This window comes from Stylophora pistillata, chromosome 13 (assembly GCF_964205215.1).
Source record: "Stylophora pistillata chromosome 13, jaStyPist1.2, whole genome shotgun sequence".
Lineage (NCBI taxonomy): Eukaryota > Metazoa > Cnidaria > Anthozoa > Scleractinia > Pocilloporidae > Stylophora > Stylophora pistillata.
Genome location: NC_142531.1, coordinates 10,968,060 through 10,985,559, shown reverse-complemented (window position 1 = coordinate 10,985,559; position 17,500 = coordinate 10,968,060). Strand labels below are relative to the sequence as shown.

The following is a 17,500-nucleotide window of genomic DNA, read 5'->3' as shown; positions in this document are numbered from 1 at the left end:
TTAAAACAATTGTCAAACCTTTTCCTCTGATTATGGATATCTTACCTTATTTCATTCTAACCTTCCTTATTATTATTATAAATTTTTGTACTGTCTTGAAGTGGCTGCATTGCAAATTGAATTTAAAAAATAATGAATAAACAAATTTTTCAAAGAAATCTTTCAAAAAAAAACAAACAAACAAACAAACAAGCAAAAAGGGCTTTCCAATTTTCTAGAGACTAAAGATTCCTTTATGGAGTCCTTTACAATGAAAATCTTTCATTTTCCTTTTTTTCTTTTCTTGTGTATCTTTTTGTCTTTTTATGCTGTATTTCCTCATTTTCATTTTTATTTCCAGTGTAATTATATTAAGTTAAGAAAATTTGACTCACTATTTGCAGGTCAAAGGAATACCTTGTAGATATGTAAGAAAATAAAATAAAAGTGTGAAAGTGTGGACCCTCAATGCTAGTGCCCAATTGAACTACTGATAGTTTTTATTTTAATGCTGCCTTATGACTGACATAACTGCCTTGCAGTTTGTAGGTCCCTCTGTGCAAATTCTCTATTGAACAACTAACATTTTATTTTCATCATTTCACACTTGCCACCCTCACGCTTGCTTTCCCCTTATTAACCCAATATTTTTGTGGAGATTTGGGAACCCTTTCATTTGGGATTCCATACTTTTACACAATCAATCAATCAATCAAGTTTATTATCTATATGTGAGGCATGGTTACCCAGATTGCCTGAGCCAGAGGCTCGTGTATGAAACATAAGACAGCAACCCACCCATCCCACCCCAGGGTAGGACATCCACCACACAGTAATCCCATGTGTGAGAAATTAACGTCTCCTACCCCTAACCTTGCAGGAGACGAGGCCTATGGTTTATTCATCGTTATCCGAGAAGACTAGAATGTCTATCCATTTCTTGATATTATAGAAAGGTAGCAAATTCTCCACAGTTATTTTTAAGAGCATGAGTATTGGTCTGGCTGGGGCTCGAACCCTCGACCTCCCGCACAAAACATCCCAGCACTCTAACTATGTAATGCCACAAAGGTTGCTAGATAAATCTATTGCATTTTTTTTTTTAAAAAGTTTTTCTTTCTTAAAAAAGAAAACAAAAAAAACAGTCAATATCCAACCACATCAACATGGCAATGTCATTTTCTGGTTCTTTCTGAGCACTATTTTACAGTCAACAGTTACTATTTAATCACTTTCACCAGAGTGTGGTGAGGGTCGCACAACAGAGCGAGGCTCCAAATTAAGTGCGCCCTATATCCCACCCATCCCACCCCAGGGGAGGACATCCATCACACAGTAATCTCGTGTGTGGGAAATTAACGTCTCCTACCCCAACCCTGCAGGAGACGGGACCTCCATTTATTCGTCCCTATCCGAGAAGACTAGAATATCTAACCATTTCTTGATGTTATAGAAAGGTAGCAAATTCTTCTCAATTATTTAAAGACCCTGAGTGTTGGTCCGGCCGGGGCTCGAACCCTCGACCTCCCGCACAACAGTCCAGCGCTCTATCCATTGAGCTAACCGGGAGGCGGTTGAACTGGCAGAACAGGAAGCATCTCATGTACACTTATTGCTCTTTTGTTATTCATCCAATGTGGATATTTCTGTAATAAGCAGTCCACTGAGTCAGGCGTGGGTGTACCAGATAATTGTTCAAGGAATCTTACTAGGCAACAGGATCTATGATTCAATCACACAAAACTCCTCAAACCTTTGGTGTGTTACAACCTCTGCAAGGCCCTAAAGCACTGAACAATATCATCGACCATACCACTATTGGTCCTGAACTTCCTGTCAGCATTAATCCTGAAACAATTCCGGCTTCTGTTTTCATTTGAGTTCCAACACCATTGTACTTATTCCAACTTTCCCAGGAATTTTTCTTTTTGATAGCACATCCACGAGAACAATGGGTTTCATGTGGCTTTTGCTGAGTGGCAGCATTCATATGAGCTCCTCTCATACCAAATGGAAATAACTAATTTCCAATACACTCTTAGGACTGGAACGCATGTTAAATTCCAGTGAGAGCGATATGCATGGGGTAACGGGATATTTTGCAGCGTGTTTGATTTCTTCATGTAACACCGTGTAAGATGGGTGTGCTTTCGCTTCGCCTTGATAAAAATATAAGTTCCATTTTTCTTCAAGATTCACATTTAATACCAAAGCATGTTATTATTTACCTTCTATCAATTTGAATCTGAACTTATTATCTAAAATGGAGGTAAATTATACTCAAAGATATTAAGCTTGCAAGGTTTCCTTACCGAGAATTGAGAGTTGGCTCTTGATCATGAGCAAGCAAATAAACATTTCCCAAAATTAATACGTTCAACATGTCGACGAGTTCAATTTACAGAAGTTATTTTCAAAGAGCGTCCTTACATTCCAGTCTGAAATGCAAAATATATCCACGAATACACAGTTTAAATTGCGCCGGCATTTCATCGATCGAACGAGCGAAAAGCTCGCCAACGACAACATCAACATGCTCATGTCACGCATGCGCAGACGTTTTTCATCCCCGTCGTGATTGAATGGGAAAATTGCTTTCTCGGAAATATGCCTATTTATATATTGAGAACCACTCATTAGAATTTCATGAAATTTGGCACGAAAATACTTTGCGGAATAAGTAACTGGAGTATTTAAAAAAAAAATTGATTTTAAACAAAGGAAATTGTAGAAAATAGAGTGAACTTCCAACAAGGGATGATTCAGATCTCTGTTAAATTGTTAGCAAAATGGTGTTAACTTTTGAGTATGGTTACAAGCTCGTTGCCTGCAAATTATAAAGAAAATCTAATGACCAGATTTTCTTTAAAGAAACAACCGATTTTCATTGTCTGTTTATTTCTATTCGTGTCGCCATGGAAACGGCACACATGTCAGCCCAACTATCAAAAAAGCAAAGTGTGTGTTGTGAACTTGCTTGCTGCCAGTTTTAGCGAGCGAGAGGTCAAGGGTTTTAGAGAAAATGGTGAAAGAAACAAAGGTATCAAAAACTGTGTTCAGCCACCTTAAAGCTAGCATCAGTAGAAGTAAAACTAGGTTCCGCGGTGAGTGATTCTCAGTTTAGTAATGCCAAGCGTTACTCACCACATCATGGCACATATGGATTTCGTTACATCAATTACTGGAACGGCGGAGAAGTTGATTGGTTGAGTTATCAAAAGCCCGAACCAGTCCATCGCCTCATCCTGAATTGATTTAATTTCTCCCGCGTGAGAATAAACGTCTATTTCCCCTTGACAGACGCTTGGAAAGTTGCTAACGCATAGGTTCTCAACAAGATTTTGCAATGTCGCCGTATTATGGCTGCTGGGATCCTGATATGGTTTCAAACCAAGGGCAAGGTAATAACAGCCATGACAGAGGTAAGTTTGACTTTGATGTAGTTTGAGTTGAGTGTAAATGTGGCTAACAAATATGCCCTACCACCCTTCTTAAGTTTTCCCGCAACTGTCAATCCTTTGCCTGTTTTTCACATTTCAAATGAATTAAAATTAATTAACTTAGTTCAAGTTGAATTCTATGGGACACTTGGCATTCGGTGTCGCTCTGTAATTCTCATCTTGTGGAGATTCCTTGCCTATGTATCGCTTTCGCGGCTGCATACTGGAAACTTTTTTTTTTTTTTTTTCCCAAAGCTTATTTACACTAGAGATTGGTATTTACAATGATTTGGGTAGATAATAAGTTAGAATTTAGTTACAATGATTGGAATCACTAAAGGAAAATCAGAAACTACGTGTCATTCACAAACGAGATAAACCTGCACGGCGTCTGCACGGCGTATGTTTGCTTGAAACCAAATTTTTGTAACCAAATGGAGTGACCGATCGATATTTGACCTTTGTGCAGCATCGGCCACTCATGGTTAACTAAAAAAAAAAAAAAAAAAAAAAAAAAATTATTACGCATGCGCAAAGAGAAGCTAAATTCCCAATTTTTTTTGCGTGCCTGTGCGAGTCCGCCATGCTTTAGAATATTTTGCCGAGAGAGATGTTCACCAGCATTATACTTCTGGTGTTTGCTCGCTTTTTGGATGAGGATGTTTGCATGATCAAAGTGCGAACAAAACGCGAAAAAAGCTCGTACAAGTGAAGTTTGAAATTTGATTTGCTCAAGATCAAAACATAAACAAGAAGAAAAACTTTAAATTGAAGGTTAGTCTTCAAATTTTGATGCCTTACTTTTATGAATCTCGAGTTTCTATGTGAAGTATTTGATTTGATGAGAAAAGTTAATTTAGAATTACATTTTACTTTACTTCAACTGCCAGGTAAAATTGCGTTAAGTTTGATGCGGCCCCCAACATTTAAATCACGTCGAATGACCGATCCTCTTTTCTTACGCTTTGAAGTCACTAAGGATACGAGGCTTTAAGAAAATATAAAATATTCTAGCTTCACGATTGAGTCACTCGTACTACAGTCTAGGGCGGATTATTTTAGTGAGGTTTCGGTGGATTCTCCAAGTTATGGCTAGCGCTGACACTACCGTCATTGGCCTTTTTGCTGTGCAAGTCTTGTGTTGGTGGGGTTGGTTGGCGAATTGATCGATACTATAGCTAAGCAATTGCGTCTTCATAGCAGTTATAGTCTTGCCTAAAGTAATCCTACTTTGGCTTATTTTTTCGCTGTGTTTTAGTGGGAATTTTGCAGAAATGCCTGTTTGGGTTTGAAATGTTAACTAGCGGAAAAACTTCGGTCGAATCAATATTTATCATATGACTTCCTAACACCTCATCACTGTCAGTTCAATGTTTATTGATTTAATTGTCTTTCAATCCAACCAGTCTATTTCCTAAAAAGTTTCTCATAAGTTTAAAAATTAAGCCATTTTCTTTATCTGCATGTGTCATTTGAAACGAATGGCGTCAGGTTTTTTCTGTTTACTTAGTCGAAGTAGACGATGAAGCTCGCAGATTAACATAATCAAAGTTGCACTGGTTCTTCAAGCATGAGACAAGTGATACAACAAATGGTTAGTTACTCAAGGGGCTGGAACTCCCAAGTTTCTTTAGACTGCTATAATCTGTTGTACTCGAGATGCCCTCTTCCCTCAAGAGTATCTATGCATGAACCTCTCTTCAGAGGCCAAGTTTCACTAGGAAACCTCAGTAATTTATCTCAAAGTTTATCTTAAGAGATCAATTTACCTTGGCAGGCGATAAAATAAGGGTTCTATTTTTTTTATCAATTTGTAGATTGACGACATTACCATAGAAACATTATCTTTAACAAATTTGAAATGCAAATTTTCACTTATCATTCAGTTTTTGTCACATTATGGAAACGATACTGCCTGACATTTAATTTTGAGATGGTTAAAACTCAAGGTTGTTCTGAAAATGGTTTTGCCAGTATTCTCTTATTTCTAATTTTTCTAAATATATTTGAGTAGCTCAGCTGACAGATTTTAACAAAACTAGGCTATTCGATACTAGGAACTGTATGTGGTAAAGATTGAGCCAATTTCAAAAAACATGCATGTACAGAAGGAAAGACAATAAATCTCGCGCAAAAGTTCTTTTTTTTGTTACTCCCAAAACATATGGTTATAAAATGACACTTTTCCGAGATTGATATCTGAGCATGCATAAGCTTTAGAATCTTTCATTTCGCAATCTTTTCCCTCACTGTTTTCTTTTCTGTTAACTTCTTTGAAAGGTATAACAGACCTATCAACAGTATGTGTATGTTTACTGGAAACCTTAGAGTCTATTTCATAAAAACTGCATTGTTCTATACTGTTTTAATACACCTTTTTAGACAAAAATCATGCAGCATAGGGAGCCGTCATATTTGTTTTGCATGGTGACAGTTTTAAAGCTCATGCTATTTTCACATTCAGATCTAGTGCAGTAAAAACCCTATGGAGCCTCCATAAAATTTATTTCAAGTTAAAATGTATTCAAACTAGTTTGACATGCATTTCACTTTGGACTTGCATTTCACCTTGCAATGCATGTCTTGATCCTGAAATTCTTATTTCTTGAGATTGATGACAAGAATTAACTTTAATGTTCTCTGTTGGTAAAAGAGATGTAAAGTTGCTGAATAGTTAGTACAGTAACTATATACAGATTGGATGGCAGTGACATTTACTGTGGCAAGCTGTTATTCAAGAGATTGTCATTAGTACTAGAAGCTCACCACTGGTTTAAATTATCAGCCTTTCATTCTTTCTACACAACTTGCCTAACTAGCTTATTCTTCGTGCGAGTTGTGTTAGTACTTTATTTGTAATTTTATGGTACAATTGCCAATAATGATTTTGAAAGTCTTGTCCAGATTTCAATCAGAAACGGATATGACAAGTGATCAGTTGAAATAATTTTATGGTCTTAAAGAATGTTTGAGCTTCCAGGATGAGAGATGAGTTATTTCTTAAGTGATTGATATAGAATTGCCTGCCATAAACTAGGCACTGCCAACCCCCTTTCTTTAAAATGGGCAGCTAAGCTGGTGCTGGCATTGAGGCATAAGATGGAGGTTCAAAGTGCCCTTTTGACTAATTCTCAGTTCTCTAAAGTCTTTTAAAGTGTAAATCATCCATTTCTACAAAGGCATCTAAAAAGCTGTTAATGTTATTTTAATCTGACATTGTTTAGTCTTGTTCCCAGGGGATACAGGCTTTGGGAAGATGTTTGGTATGCATCCTCACTGATACCATTAGTTGTACAGGTTCTTAAATGTTGTTTGGCTTCTAATAAGAGTGTTCTCAGACTGTCAGATTGTCAGACTTTTTATTCAGAAGCTGAGTATTCCATTTTCAGAGTATGTGTACTTCTGATGTGGTAGGCAAGTAGAGAGAATGTGATTCAATTATTGCTGGTCACACTTTTGGGTTGCTTGCTGTTAATGGCTTAATTGTGCAAAATGTTAAGAATCACATGCAGCCCAAAGCTCAGTCAAGAGGCAAAGAACTCAACCTGTGAGGTGTAAGGGGAATGAAGTCCTGGCAAACATTCAGGGTTGAGTTCTTTGCCTTGGTTTCAGGCTGGGATTTCATTATGGGATAAGCTGGCCTTCTTGTCTTTGTACACACCTCTCCACGTATGATGCAATTCTCATCTGTTGAGGTTTAGGGGAAGTTTGAACAAAGTAGAATATTTAAATTTCAAATGAAATTTTCCACATCACAAACCATATCTGTACTTTGATTATCTCACTTTTCTTTACTTGATAGTGACTCTTTGTGTGAATGATGTGAAAAAAAATTTTGACCAAAAAAAATATCTGCTAAAATGTTTATTTGTTGCTAAAATCGCGAGTACACTGCATTACATGTTGCAGTTGAAGAAAATGTTCACTTAAAAGTGAATACTTTAACTGTTCTACGCCAATTTGAGAAAGCAGTGACATGTTAAATGACTTGCCATTATGCGTGTACTTTTTGATAGGCTTCTAGCATCCTTCACAAAACATATGCCTGCTATGCATGCAAGAGGCATTTTTTGGATGGGTGGGCTGTCAGATGGGGCACTGACAAGTATGGTAACTGTTTTTTTTTATTTCAATTCTGTAAAAGAATCAAAGTGGCTGTGAGCCACTGAACTCAGATTGTGGTGAATGAAAGGCTGGAAATGAACTTTTCGTGATAGTTCATAGCTTAGGGGGTCCATGTCCATGAACTTTTTTATAATGGTTTCTTGTATACTTTTCTTTGAGAAGCAGTCACAAAATTTTGTAAAAGGTTTAGTAAGTTGTATTTTGACTTGTTAATCAATGATAAAGAGTGTTTATGTGACAAAGATTATCAAGGAGTGCCTCCTGGTACTGTTGTTAATTCTTTTCTTCTCAACAACATTGACTTCATTTTTTTTTTAAATTAAAGAAATAAAGGCCTTTGTAGCCCTCAGTTAGCAAAGCTATTCTAGGCGGGCTACCTAAACAGACACTGTATAGGCTCTCACACATACACACACACCCAGAGACACACACACACAGACACACGCACCGACACACGACAATTAAATAAATAAATGAGCAAATAAAAATAAATTATAATAAATGATAGTTTAATCATGTTAAAGGTTTTAACTGAGCCAGTCACATAAGGGAGTTTTTAACAGGTCAAAGTGAAAGCTAATCAGTTGAAATACAAATTTAAGCTAGAAACGTCAAGGTAGCACCAGTCAACATTCATCTCCTCAATTTCAAGAATTTTCAAAAGCATGTGAGTTAGCTTACATTTAAAAGGTGCTTTCCTTAGCTTACGAAGAAAGCAACTGATGATTTGTTCTCACCTGTTTTATGTAAAAGCTTCCAGCTACTGAGAAACGGGTAGAGTAGGAATGAACCTGTTCAGAGTGAGTAAAAAGTTCAGAAATATTGGGAGGAGCACAATGATTTTTGATGTCATGTAACAGAGAGGCAACCAATTTGAAGTAAAGCATTTTTATCGGTAGAATTCCCGAACAACTAAAAAGAGGAGCACTGTGAGATGTATTATGAGAAAAATACATTAGACGAAGAACCTGCTTTTGTAAAATGACGATTTTCTTTAGATGAGTATTCGTGGCTTGGCCCCAAGCATCGAGACCATAGGAAATATACGGTTCAATGAGCGAGTGGTAAATGTTTATAAGAGTAGTGAGAGGTACCAACTGTCTTAGCCTTGCAATAATACCGATGCCTTTGCTTATTTTCATGGAAATGTAGTTAATAGGGTGCTTCCAGGAGAAATTACCGTCAATTAGAACAACTAGGTATTTAAAATATGTCTTACGTTCAAGAGATATTAATTCCTCCGAGTTATTATCAAGTATTTTAAGGTTTACTTCTCGGTATGGTTTGTGTTGATAAGGATGAAAGATAACGAAATTAAATTTAGATACGTTTTAAGAAATAATTTATTTGAATTCAGCCATTCACACATATTTAATAAATCTTCATTGACGACAACTTCATGTTTGTTTAGATCTTTTTCTGCATATAGTAAATTGGTATCATCAGCAAATAGGTAAAAGTCAATTAAACTTTTTAGAGGAATGGTGCATGTCATTGACATAAATTAAGAAAAGAAACGGCACAAGTACAGAACCTTGAGGGACTCCACACACTATTCTCTCTTTGCTAGAGACAATAGAACCGATTTGGGTTGATTGCATCCTGACAGACAAGTATGACGAGAACCAGTCATTAATCAATCCTCTAATTCCTTAATGGTGTAATCTATGCAAAAAAATCGAATGATCAACTGTGTTGAAGGCCTTTTCAAGTCAATGAAAATGCCACAGGAATATAATTTTTTATCAATGTTGTTTTGAATTTTATTTAGAATATCCAGAATTGCATGTTGAGTTGAGCAGTTCTCTCTAAATCTATATTGTGATGTGAAAAATATATCATTCTTATTAATTTTACAAAAGATTTTAGGCGTTTGTACATTAGTTTTTCGAATATTTTCGAGATATAGCTTGACGTGCGAACTTCAACAATAAGGTCACGCAAAATTGCCTGACCTAAGCGCCACTAATGTAATGGCATGCAATGTGTGCAAACAAGAAAATATATACAAAAAACCCAACAAAATGTCAATGTTCAGTTGGGACATTCTCTGGCCAGTGTTCAATTAAATTGGGTGGAACACTCCTCTAGTAACACCAGCTTCCCAACTGGTTGCTTGTATTCTGCAGCTTTCGTTTTAACTTTATAAACATGAATGGTGTCATCTCTTCCTGGATCCATTTTTGTGACATGCACAAGGGGCCAATCTGCTCTTGGTGTCTTCCCGTCAGTGTCCAGAACCAAATCTCCAATCTTAAGTTTACATGTGCTCCAATTCCATTTCTTTCGAGCAATCAGAGTGGGTACATGTTCTCATAACCACATTGTCCAGATCTCATTAATAATGACTTGCCTCTATCTCCCCCTCTGATTTCTCACTGGAAATTTCTGTGTCTGACAAAACCCCACATGGTAAAAGATGATTTGCATGAGAGAGAGAAAAATGATTTGTTGTGATGGCTTCCAAGTCATTGCCACTTGAACTGACCTTAGTGAGGGGTCTGACATTCAAAAGAGCAACATTTACTGTTTTGGCAAAAGCTGTTTCGAGGACTTCATCTGTCAGTTTTTGACCATGAAGGACAACCTTCAGAGCTTTCTTACACGACTGAACTAGACTTTCCCATATGCTACCAAAATGAGGTGCAGATGGATCGATCCAGAGGATTAAAATGCTGTAAGGTTTTGTTTCAGCTCACATCTGCTCCAACAAAATTATTCCATTATCGAAGTATATATCTGTTACCAGAACACGTCTTGCCACAAATCTTTTGAGGGCGTCAATTAATGAATACCGGTAGGTCTCCAATTACTTTCCTACCTCCAGATGTATGGCCATGGTGGCCATAATGGTAAACAAACGTTCATAATGTTTTCCTTGCTTGCAAAATTAGGTGCTTGAAAGTAGTTAACACCTACTGTGGTGCAAAAAGCTTCGATGAAGGAATGAATTCGAAAAAAAAAAAAACTTCTGGTCGGAGCATTAGTACCAATAATAGTTGACAGTTATTCAATGAAGTAGGGGTGAATAGTGATGGAGAAATATCTGCCACATTTACCGACTCTGAGGTGAAAAACTGTTTTGGTATATACCACACAGAAACCACAAAAAAAAAATAGTTGACTTTTGTCAGTATACTGAAAAAGGGTTGGAAATTAAATTGTTGAAGCACAATTTTGTCTCTTTGGTTGCTCAGAGGTGAACATGAGTACTTGCTAATCACTTCTGATAGATTATAATAAAAGATATTAATGCCTGGTCCATGCAGTGTTCTCAAACTTTTGTAAACTGGGAGAACAGTGCCTTCTTCTGCAGATTGTTGAAAAATGTATAATGAGACAATGATATTTCACTTTTTGCATGATATCATGCTCAGTGGATGCTCGTTGTATGGAAGTTGAACATGAGTGTTTAACTAATTTGCATCTATTCAGTGTGCCAACAATACAATAGACAGAAAAATGATAATGGAAAACATTTTCCTTTTATTATTGCAGCTGTGAAAGAGTTGTAACAGTATGTACTTTTTCTCCACAGGAGCCGTCATTCTATTTCTCCTTATAACACTGTTTGTGACAATAGCATCAGTCCTTGCTGAAGAAAGAGTTTTCAATGCCTTCACTTCATCAAAGGCCTTTTACATTATTGGCTGCTGTCATGGCCTGGCTGTGGCGTGTTTGGTCTACCTGGTTAATAACAGTGTCATCTCGATCACAAATACAACTGATCATACAGCATTAGAGGTATGCTGGCACTTCATGGCATCCTATTCCTTGTGTCTTGTCCTGTGTAATGCTGTCTTCAACTGGAATCGCAATCTGCTTGCTGTGGCCTGCACAGGTGGGAGACAAGGTAAAAAGAGAATTGAGCATGAATTGAAGTATTCTTTTGTATTTTCATTCCTTTTGGTGAGAAATTGTCTGTAAAGGGAATGACCACTGTGTGGGTTCATCAAGTCTGATATTTCCCTGTAAATTGGTGATGTTAATTTAAAGTCTATTCAAAACTTGTTTTGTTTTAGAGATTCTGAAATGTAGATTTACTGAAAACCTAAGTTTAAGGTACAAATGTTTTATTGTTGTTACTATTATTAACTATTATAATTAATATTTCATGTTTTCTGATGGATAAAGTTAAGTCCTGCTGGGTGAGGTCTGTTTAAATTGAGATAAGCTTTTCAGCCCCTAAAATTTATCATCAAGCAATGAAGTTACTTCTCTTAACACACACTGAGTTTAAATAAATTATCCAGCAAATCAGGTAATGTGAATAAATGGACTTATTAGTTGAAAGATGAACCATCTTTAAATTTCATTAGCAGACATAAAAACTGACTTGTATTTGCAAATGACTGCATTCTTAACAGTGAGAATAGAAGGTGTGTTGAAAGAAGGTGTACCCACAGACAGAGAAATTGCTGAACTTGCCGCACACACTGTGGAAATCTGGAAACGTCTCAGCCGAGCTTTGGGCATCCAAGAAACCATCATAGTACAGATACAGATTGATGAAGATAATGTGTACGAAAGGGCATTCTCATGCTTAAACAAGTGGCGTCAAATGATGGGAGGTCAGGCAAATTACGAAGCTCTAGCTCAAGCTTTGGGGCGCGAGGAGATAGCAAGAAATGATTTGATTCAAAGGTTTTGTTATGCTGTATTGGAAGAACCAGATGGTAAACTGTTGTTTGTTCATAAAAGATTTTCTTTTGACAATAACAGCCAACATTACTTCTAAATTAAAACTAATTCCATTTTTTATGATTATGCAAATTATATAATTATATTTTTGTGATTTAATTTCAGGGGCCAATGACAACCCACAGGATGGCACAGCTGCATAAGTCAGAAAGTCCAACTCCCACTGCGGAATGGGAATAATTCAGCTCATGAATTGAATCTCATTTTTTCCTCTATTAAGTTAAGACTTCTAACATATAACTCGTGTTAGTAGCTGCAGTGAATTTTGTTGATTTGTGCAGAAGAAAAGCTTTTGTATCCTTAGAAATGAGCTAATTTAGAAAATTTCTTCTAAGAAAACTCTGTAATAGATTTTACAAGGTTGCGTGTAGATGCAAATATTATGTTTCAGTGCAATGGTTAACCTCCTTAACGTTTACCTTTTGTATTTTAAGCCGTTTTACAAAGCGTTATTTGAGCCCTGGATTTCCTAACATAGAGCGAGATGACATGCTTTTGAAAAGAAACCTTTTTTCATTGAAAAATTGATTAAAGAGAGTTTTCTGGTCGCACTGTCAAAGAAACGCCTAAATAAAAAGGTTTTGTTCGCAAGCACAAATATCTTTTGGATTCGACTCTGAGACACTTGAGTTAGGCGCGCATTAAAGTGATTCTAAGAAGGACTCACAACACATCAATGCCCAAGAACGTAAACTATACTACTATTGTTATCATTAAGGACGGAATTGAGAAAGCCAAAACTGAAATAATGACAACTAAACAGCTCGAACAGTCGCGTGAGCGGGCTTAAATGAGAGGTATCGAACTGTCCCATTCAATTTAAAAGAGCTCGTAAAACTTGGCATTTGCTCGAATTGCTCGCAAAAATTACACGGGTGCTCGCTTGCTCGTAGTCGCAAAATTTTTGCAACTGCTCGCATGCTCGCATTCTCGTTAACTTGTTCTCGATTGCAGGAAATTTTGTTAATCTTGCTTCGTAGTTATTTTTTTACAGAATTTATATAAACGATAAAGCAGTTGTGATATGGTTAAAATAAAGAGGTTGAAACATCCTTACGTCTGGCTTCAGTCTTTCTTCAAGAGTTCAGCCTGTGGCTGACTTGGAGGCGCTGTATGTATTATCGGGAAAACGCACGAAGCGCTATGACAAGCATTTCGTTGATTGGCTTATTCTTTATCATATTTGATCGTCACAGGCTTTCTGCTTGAGAGGGGTACAGTTCCGCAGTTCAAATATGTGATCTTTCATCTATTGACTTGCTTCTTCATCATCTATAGGTATATCACAAACTCACAACGTGACCAGCTCCCAGTTGGGTTAGCTTGATTGCTTAGTTAGCATTCTGATTCCGTTCAGGGAGATGAAGAAAAAAAAAAAAGAAGGCCTGGTCGCAGCCTATTAACAAGTGCCCAAAATATTTCATTTCTGTTAATACTTGGTTCTTATTAACCGAGCGGGAGGTCTGTATGGGAGAATCTTGACCGAGGTCGCCAGGAGAGACGGAACGCAGTGGGGTCTGTACCAGCGACCGAGGTCAAGATTCTCCTATATAGATCGACTTAGCTCGGTTAATAAGATGTTTCTTATATGGGTGTGTCTCATATCCCAATTTTTTTATATTCTTTGTACCTTTTTTTTTCTAGACCGGTCTAGATGCCGGTCTAGATGGGAAAATCTAGACCGCTTTTAATATTGATTTCGGCCAATCAAATTCGTGAATTCGGTAGTTCCCAGTCCTTGTGAGACACAGCCATATATAATAGTTTATACTGGTTTTGCTTGTACCCTCAGTAGATTCTCTTTCATTACTGGAAGCTAGCCCTAAATTTGTTGTTTCTTTGACCAGTATCCCGGGTATTTTACCTAATGACTTAAACCTTTCGTTTGAGCAAGGAAACATGACTGTAACACGATCTATTTACCAGGAAATTCTGATAAATTAAGAGGAAGCTCGACGTGACGGGAGGTGACAATCTTGTGTGGAGACAACATTACTAGCGAACCTATGTTGATCTTATAAATGCCCATTTTTTTAGCAAATTATCAGGGTTTGTAGATATGATGGATTTTCCAGTGGGCAATGGGAAATAAAATGAACGGGCTCAATATATTTAAACTGTGTACTCGGATCGCATTTTGTAGTGTTTTTATCAACCTTGGAAGCTTCCTGGCCACTAGTAATAATAGCTATTATGATCTGATGCCAAACGGTGGCATACGAAACCCGATTAAACAAAACAGCATTAATAACAGCCCTCGGTCGTTTGGGCTTCACCGGCTCACAGAAATTCTTAAATGAAATGTTGCTTTAATTATTTTGATCAAAAGCTAATGGCTGAGTCAAACGAGGAGACTTGTCTAGAAACTATGTTTCCATGTCGCGCGGAAACACGAAATGTAAGAATTCTTCACGAAGGGCACCCGCGAAGGTAGAAAGTAATCTAGAGAAATACTATTATTACTAGTACTATTTGATCTTCAGAGCTACCACTAGAGTTTGTCAGATCCGTTCGGTTGTTATTGGTTAGATTCTGAGAAGCCCCCAGATAAATAAAGTTTCATTGCGTTTAATCTTTTTCAGTCAATTAGCGGGAAACCAGTTTGCCGATCATCAAAACCGAAGCCCGAGATGCTTGTTAGACCGAATGTCACGTTATTTACATTTCAAAAGAATTAGATAACCAAAAAAAACATACCTTCCATTTTAGCGTCGGGCTAAAAGAGATGGAAAACTTTATATCGCGGGCTTTGGATCTGGTACATCTCCTTGAGAAAAAACTCTTGAAGTTCATAAGCATCCACCCTAACTGACTCACGTGTAGTTACGACTGAGACATAATTTGGCATTAAGCAGGGGACAATTGGTTGTAAGATGCTGGGACTGATTGAACCGCCCTAGCTTTGCACCAATTGTGTTAGCTAGATTATTAGCTATTACTTAAGGCAATACAAAGTAACCTATTAATAAAAGAGAGTTTTCGGCCAGCGGAAAACTTTTACGAAGTGCGCGCTGCTCGCCATCTGTATTTTCTAAAGTGTTCACTGCTCGCAAGAAAAAAAATTTGACAACTGCTCGTACTCGCAAAATTAAAAACACTGCTCACATGCTCGAAAAGACCATTCGATACCCCTGAAATGCCCAAGTCTCTATCATGCGCCACAATGCCCGACAAATAATGATAAGAATGTCACCTATGTCTTTATCTTTTCTCATTATATTAGTTCTAATGCTAATTTGTACCTAACTCAAACCTTTTATTGCGTTACGGTTATAACCGTAACGGTGGCCAATTTACCATTTCAACTTTGTTGATATATTCAAATCATTTCGTTATCCCCACCGACGCAGCCCCAAACAGTTTCTTTAGAAACTATCAGCCTTCTTTTATTGCAACGAGAAAGACTCGATCACCTGCCCTACGGTATACATAACAGTTGCATTTGTATCAAAATAATTCCATATTTTATATAGATATAGTCAAACGCGCATCTGAGAAAAAATGGGATCACAGTTCTAAACATATTAACTTTTTCTGGTAATCATTGGGGAAAATTACCAGGAATATATCGACATAAAAGAGAAGAGTATATAGAGAATGAAAAAAGGAAGATGCAAAAACAGAGTGAAACGCGGAAAAACTTTAAAAGCAATACTCAACTGCAGAGAAATAAATTTGACACAAAACATTTAATTATTCTAGCAACTGTTCTAGTTACAAAAGTTCATCGAGGTAGAGGCGGATAATCTGTTGCGCTAGGAAATGGAAATTACACAGATGTCTTTATGTATTTGTCTTTCTGAAGATTCATACGAGGGAAAAGTCCTGAAAAAAATTAACATCGCAGACAGTTTGACTGCAGACTTTAAATTGTGGCATTGTGGGTGCTCTAAAGACGAAGTCAGTATCTTCCGTTGTGGTCAGATCATAACCTGCGAGAGACGCAAAGCGACTGAAAAACGATGGCGATGACAAATTTAACGGGAACTGGAACATAGATGAAGACATCTGTAAGCAAGCGATGCTCTCGCTCTATGGAAGATGGATTACGAGATCAATCAATAACTCTCTCAGTGGTCGGAATTTTCTTCATCTTCACAACATTCCTTGGGAATTCTCTTATCCTTGTTTCCCTTCGAAGAGTTTCTTCCCTTCATCCACCGTCCAAACTCTTGTATCGCTCTCTGGCAACAACTGATCTATTGGTTGGAGTTGTTAGCCAGTCTCTCTATGTTAGCTACTGGATGTCCATAGCTTACGAACATTGGAGTCTCTAGATCTGTCCATACCTTGTCTATGCTCTCTACGCAGCAAGCTATACATTATGCGCAGTATCTCTGTCGACAATGACAGCCATAAGCGTGGACACACTTCCCGCTCTGTTACTGGGGCTGAGATATTGACATGTTGTAACTTTGAAGCGCATATATGTCGCTGTGACCACATTTTGGGTTCTATCTATTTTCGTTGCTTTATGCCTCATTTTACTGATACAATATAGCCTTTTGCTTTGGTCGTATCTATGTACCATCTTGCCTTGTAATCACAATTGGTGCGTACACAAAGATTTTTCATGCTCTCAGTCATAGTCAGACTCAAGTGCTCGATCAAGTAGGCCAACCAAATTCATTGAACATGGCGCCGCGATACAAAAAGGCGGTGTACAGTGCTCTGTGGTTGCAGTTAGGGTTAGAGGCTTGTTATGCGCCATATAGTATACTGGAAATTATGATTCTCTACATTAAAACATATCACCCGTATGCGCTTGTCATATGGGAAATAACAGTTATCGTCGTTTTCTTTAATTCGACGTTCAATCCGTTTATATACTGCTGGAAGATAAATGAAGTAAGACAAGCACTGTAAAGGAGACAATTAGAAACGCACTTTGCTCTTAATGAATTCGTAAATTGTGACAGTTGAATATCTATTGAGGCTTTGAAAGTCAATTTGTAAAAAATACGATCGCTAGAAGGGAAGGTAAGGTGGAGAAAAAATTGAACTTTTATTTGCATCCATATCATATAGAAAGACATTCCTGAGTTAAGATTGCCGCATAAGGTTTTTAGAAGAGAAGGAAGTGACACATGCTTGTCGTTCGATAAGAACAATAAAGAGTTCAACAGATCGTGCACAAGCCATAGACTTTTGATCACGAAAACTTTATTTATGCAAATCATCAGATCGAGGAACATCAGAAGGTCAGGGAACAATTTCTCAGTAATTCCGTGTTTCTTTCTTGCTCACATCTAAGA

General features: G+C 37.3%; 1 protein-coding gene and 1 long non-coding RNA gene across 2 annotated transcripts; one reads left to right on the top strand and one right to left on the bottom strand.

Annotated features, from left to right (window-relative positions):
* Positions 1 to 174: 174 nt before the first annotated feature.
* Positions 175 to 2,510, bottom strand: LOC148717628 (uncharacterized). The gene is made up of 2 exons (XR_015994571.1): positions 2,292 to 2,510; positions 175 to 2,138 (listed from the first exon to the last, which is right to left on the bottom strand). It is a non-coding gene; the product is annotated as an uncharacterized LOC148717628 (long non-coding RNA).
* A 1,461-nt stretch (positions 2,511 to 3,971) lies between these two features.
* On the top strand, positions 3,972 to 13,301 carry LOC148717627 (death domain-containing protein CRADD-like). Its single transcript, XM_088743575.1, has 4 exons — positions 3,972 to 4,193; positions 11,083 to 11,397; positions 11,912 to 12,220; positions 12,351 to 13,301. The coding sequence occupies exons 2-4, from the start codon at positions 11,304 to 11,306 to the stop codon at positions 12,386 to 12,388; spliced, it is 441 nt and encodes a 146-aa protein (XP_088599701.1). The 5' UTR covers positions 3,972 to 4,193; positions 11,083 to 11,303; the 3' UTR covers positions 12,389 to 13,301.
* Positions 13,302 to 17,500: the final 4,199 nt, after the last annotated feature.

Excerpts from the sequence above, each read along its gene's own strand:
- LOC148717627 (XM_088743575.1), top strand. The coding sequence starts at position 11,304 with ATGGCATCCTATTCCTTGTGTCTTGTCCTGTGTAATGCTGTCTTCAAC. Across the intron at positions 11,398-11,911 it reads CTGCACAGGTGGGAGACAAG|TGAGAATAGAAGGTGTGTTG; the intron begins GTAAAAAGAGAA and ends CATTCTTAACAG. Across the intron at positions 12,221-12,350 it reads TGTATTGGAAGAACCAGATG|GGGCCAATGACAACCCACAG; the intron begins GTAAACTGTTGT and ends ATTTAATTTCAG.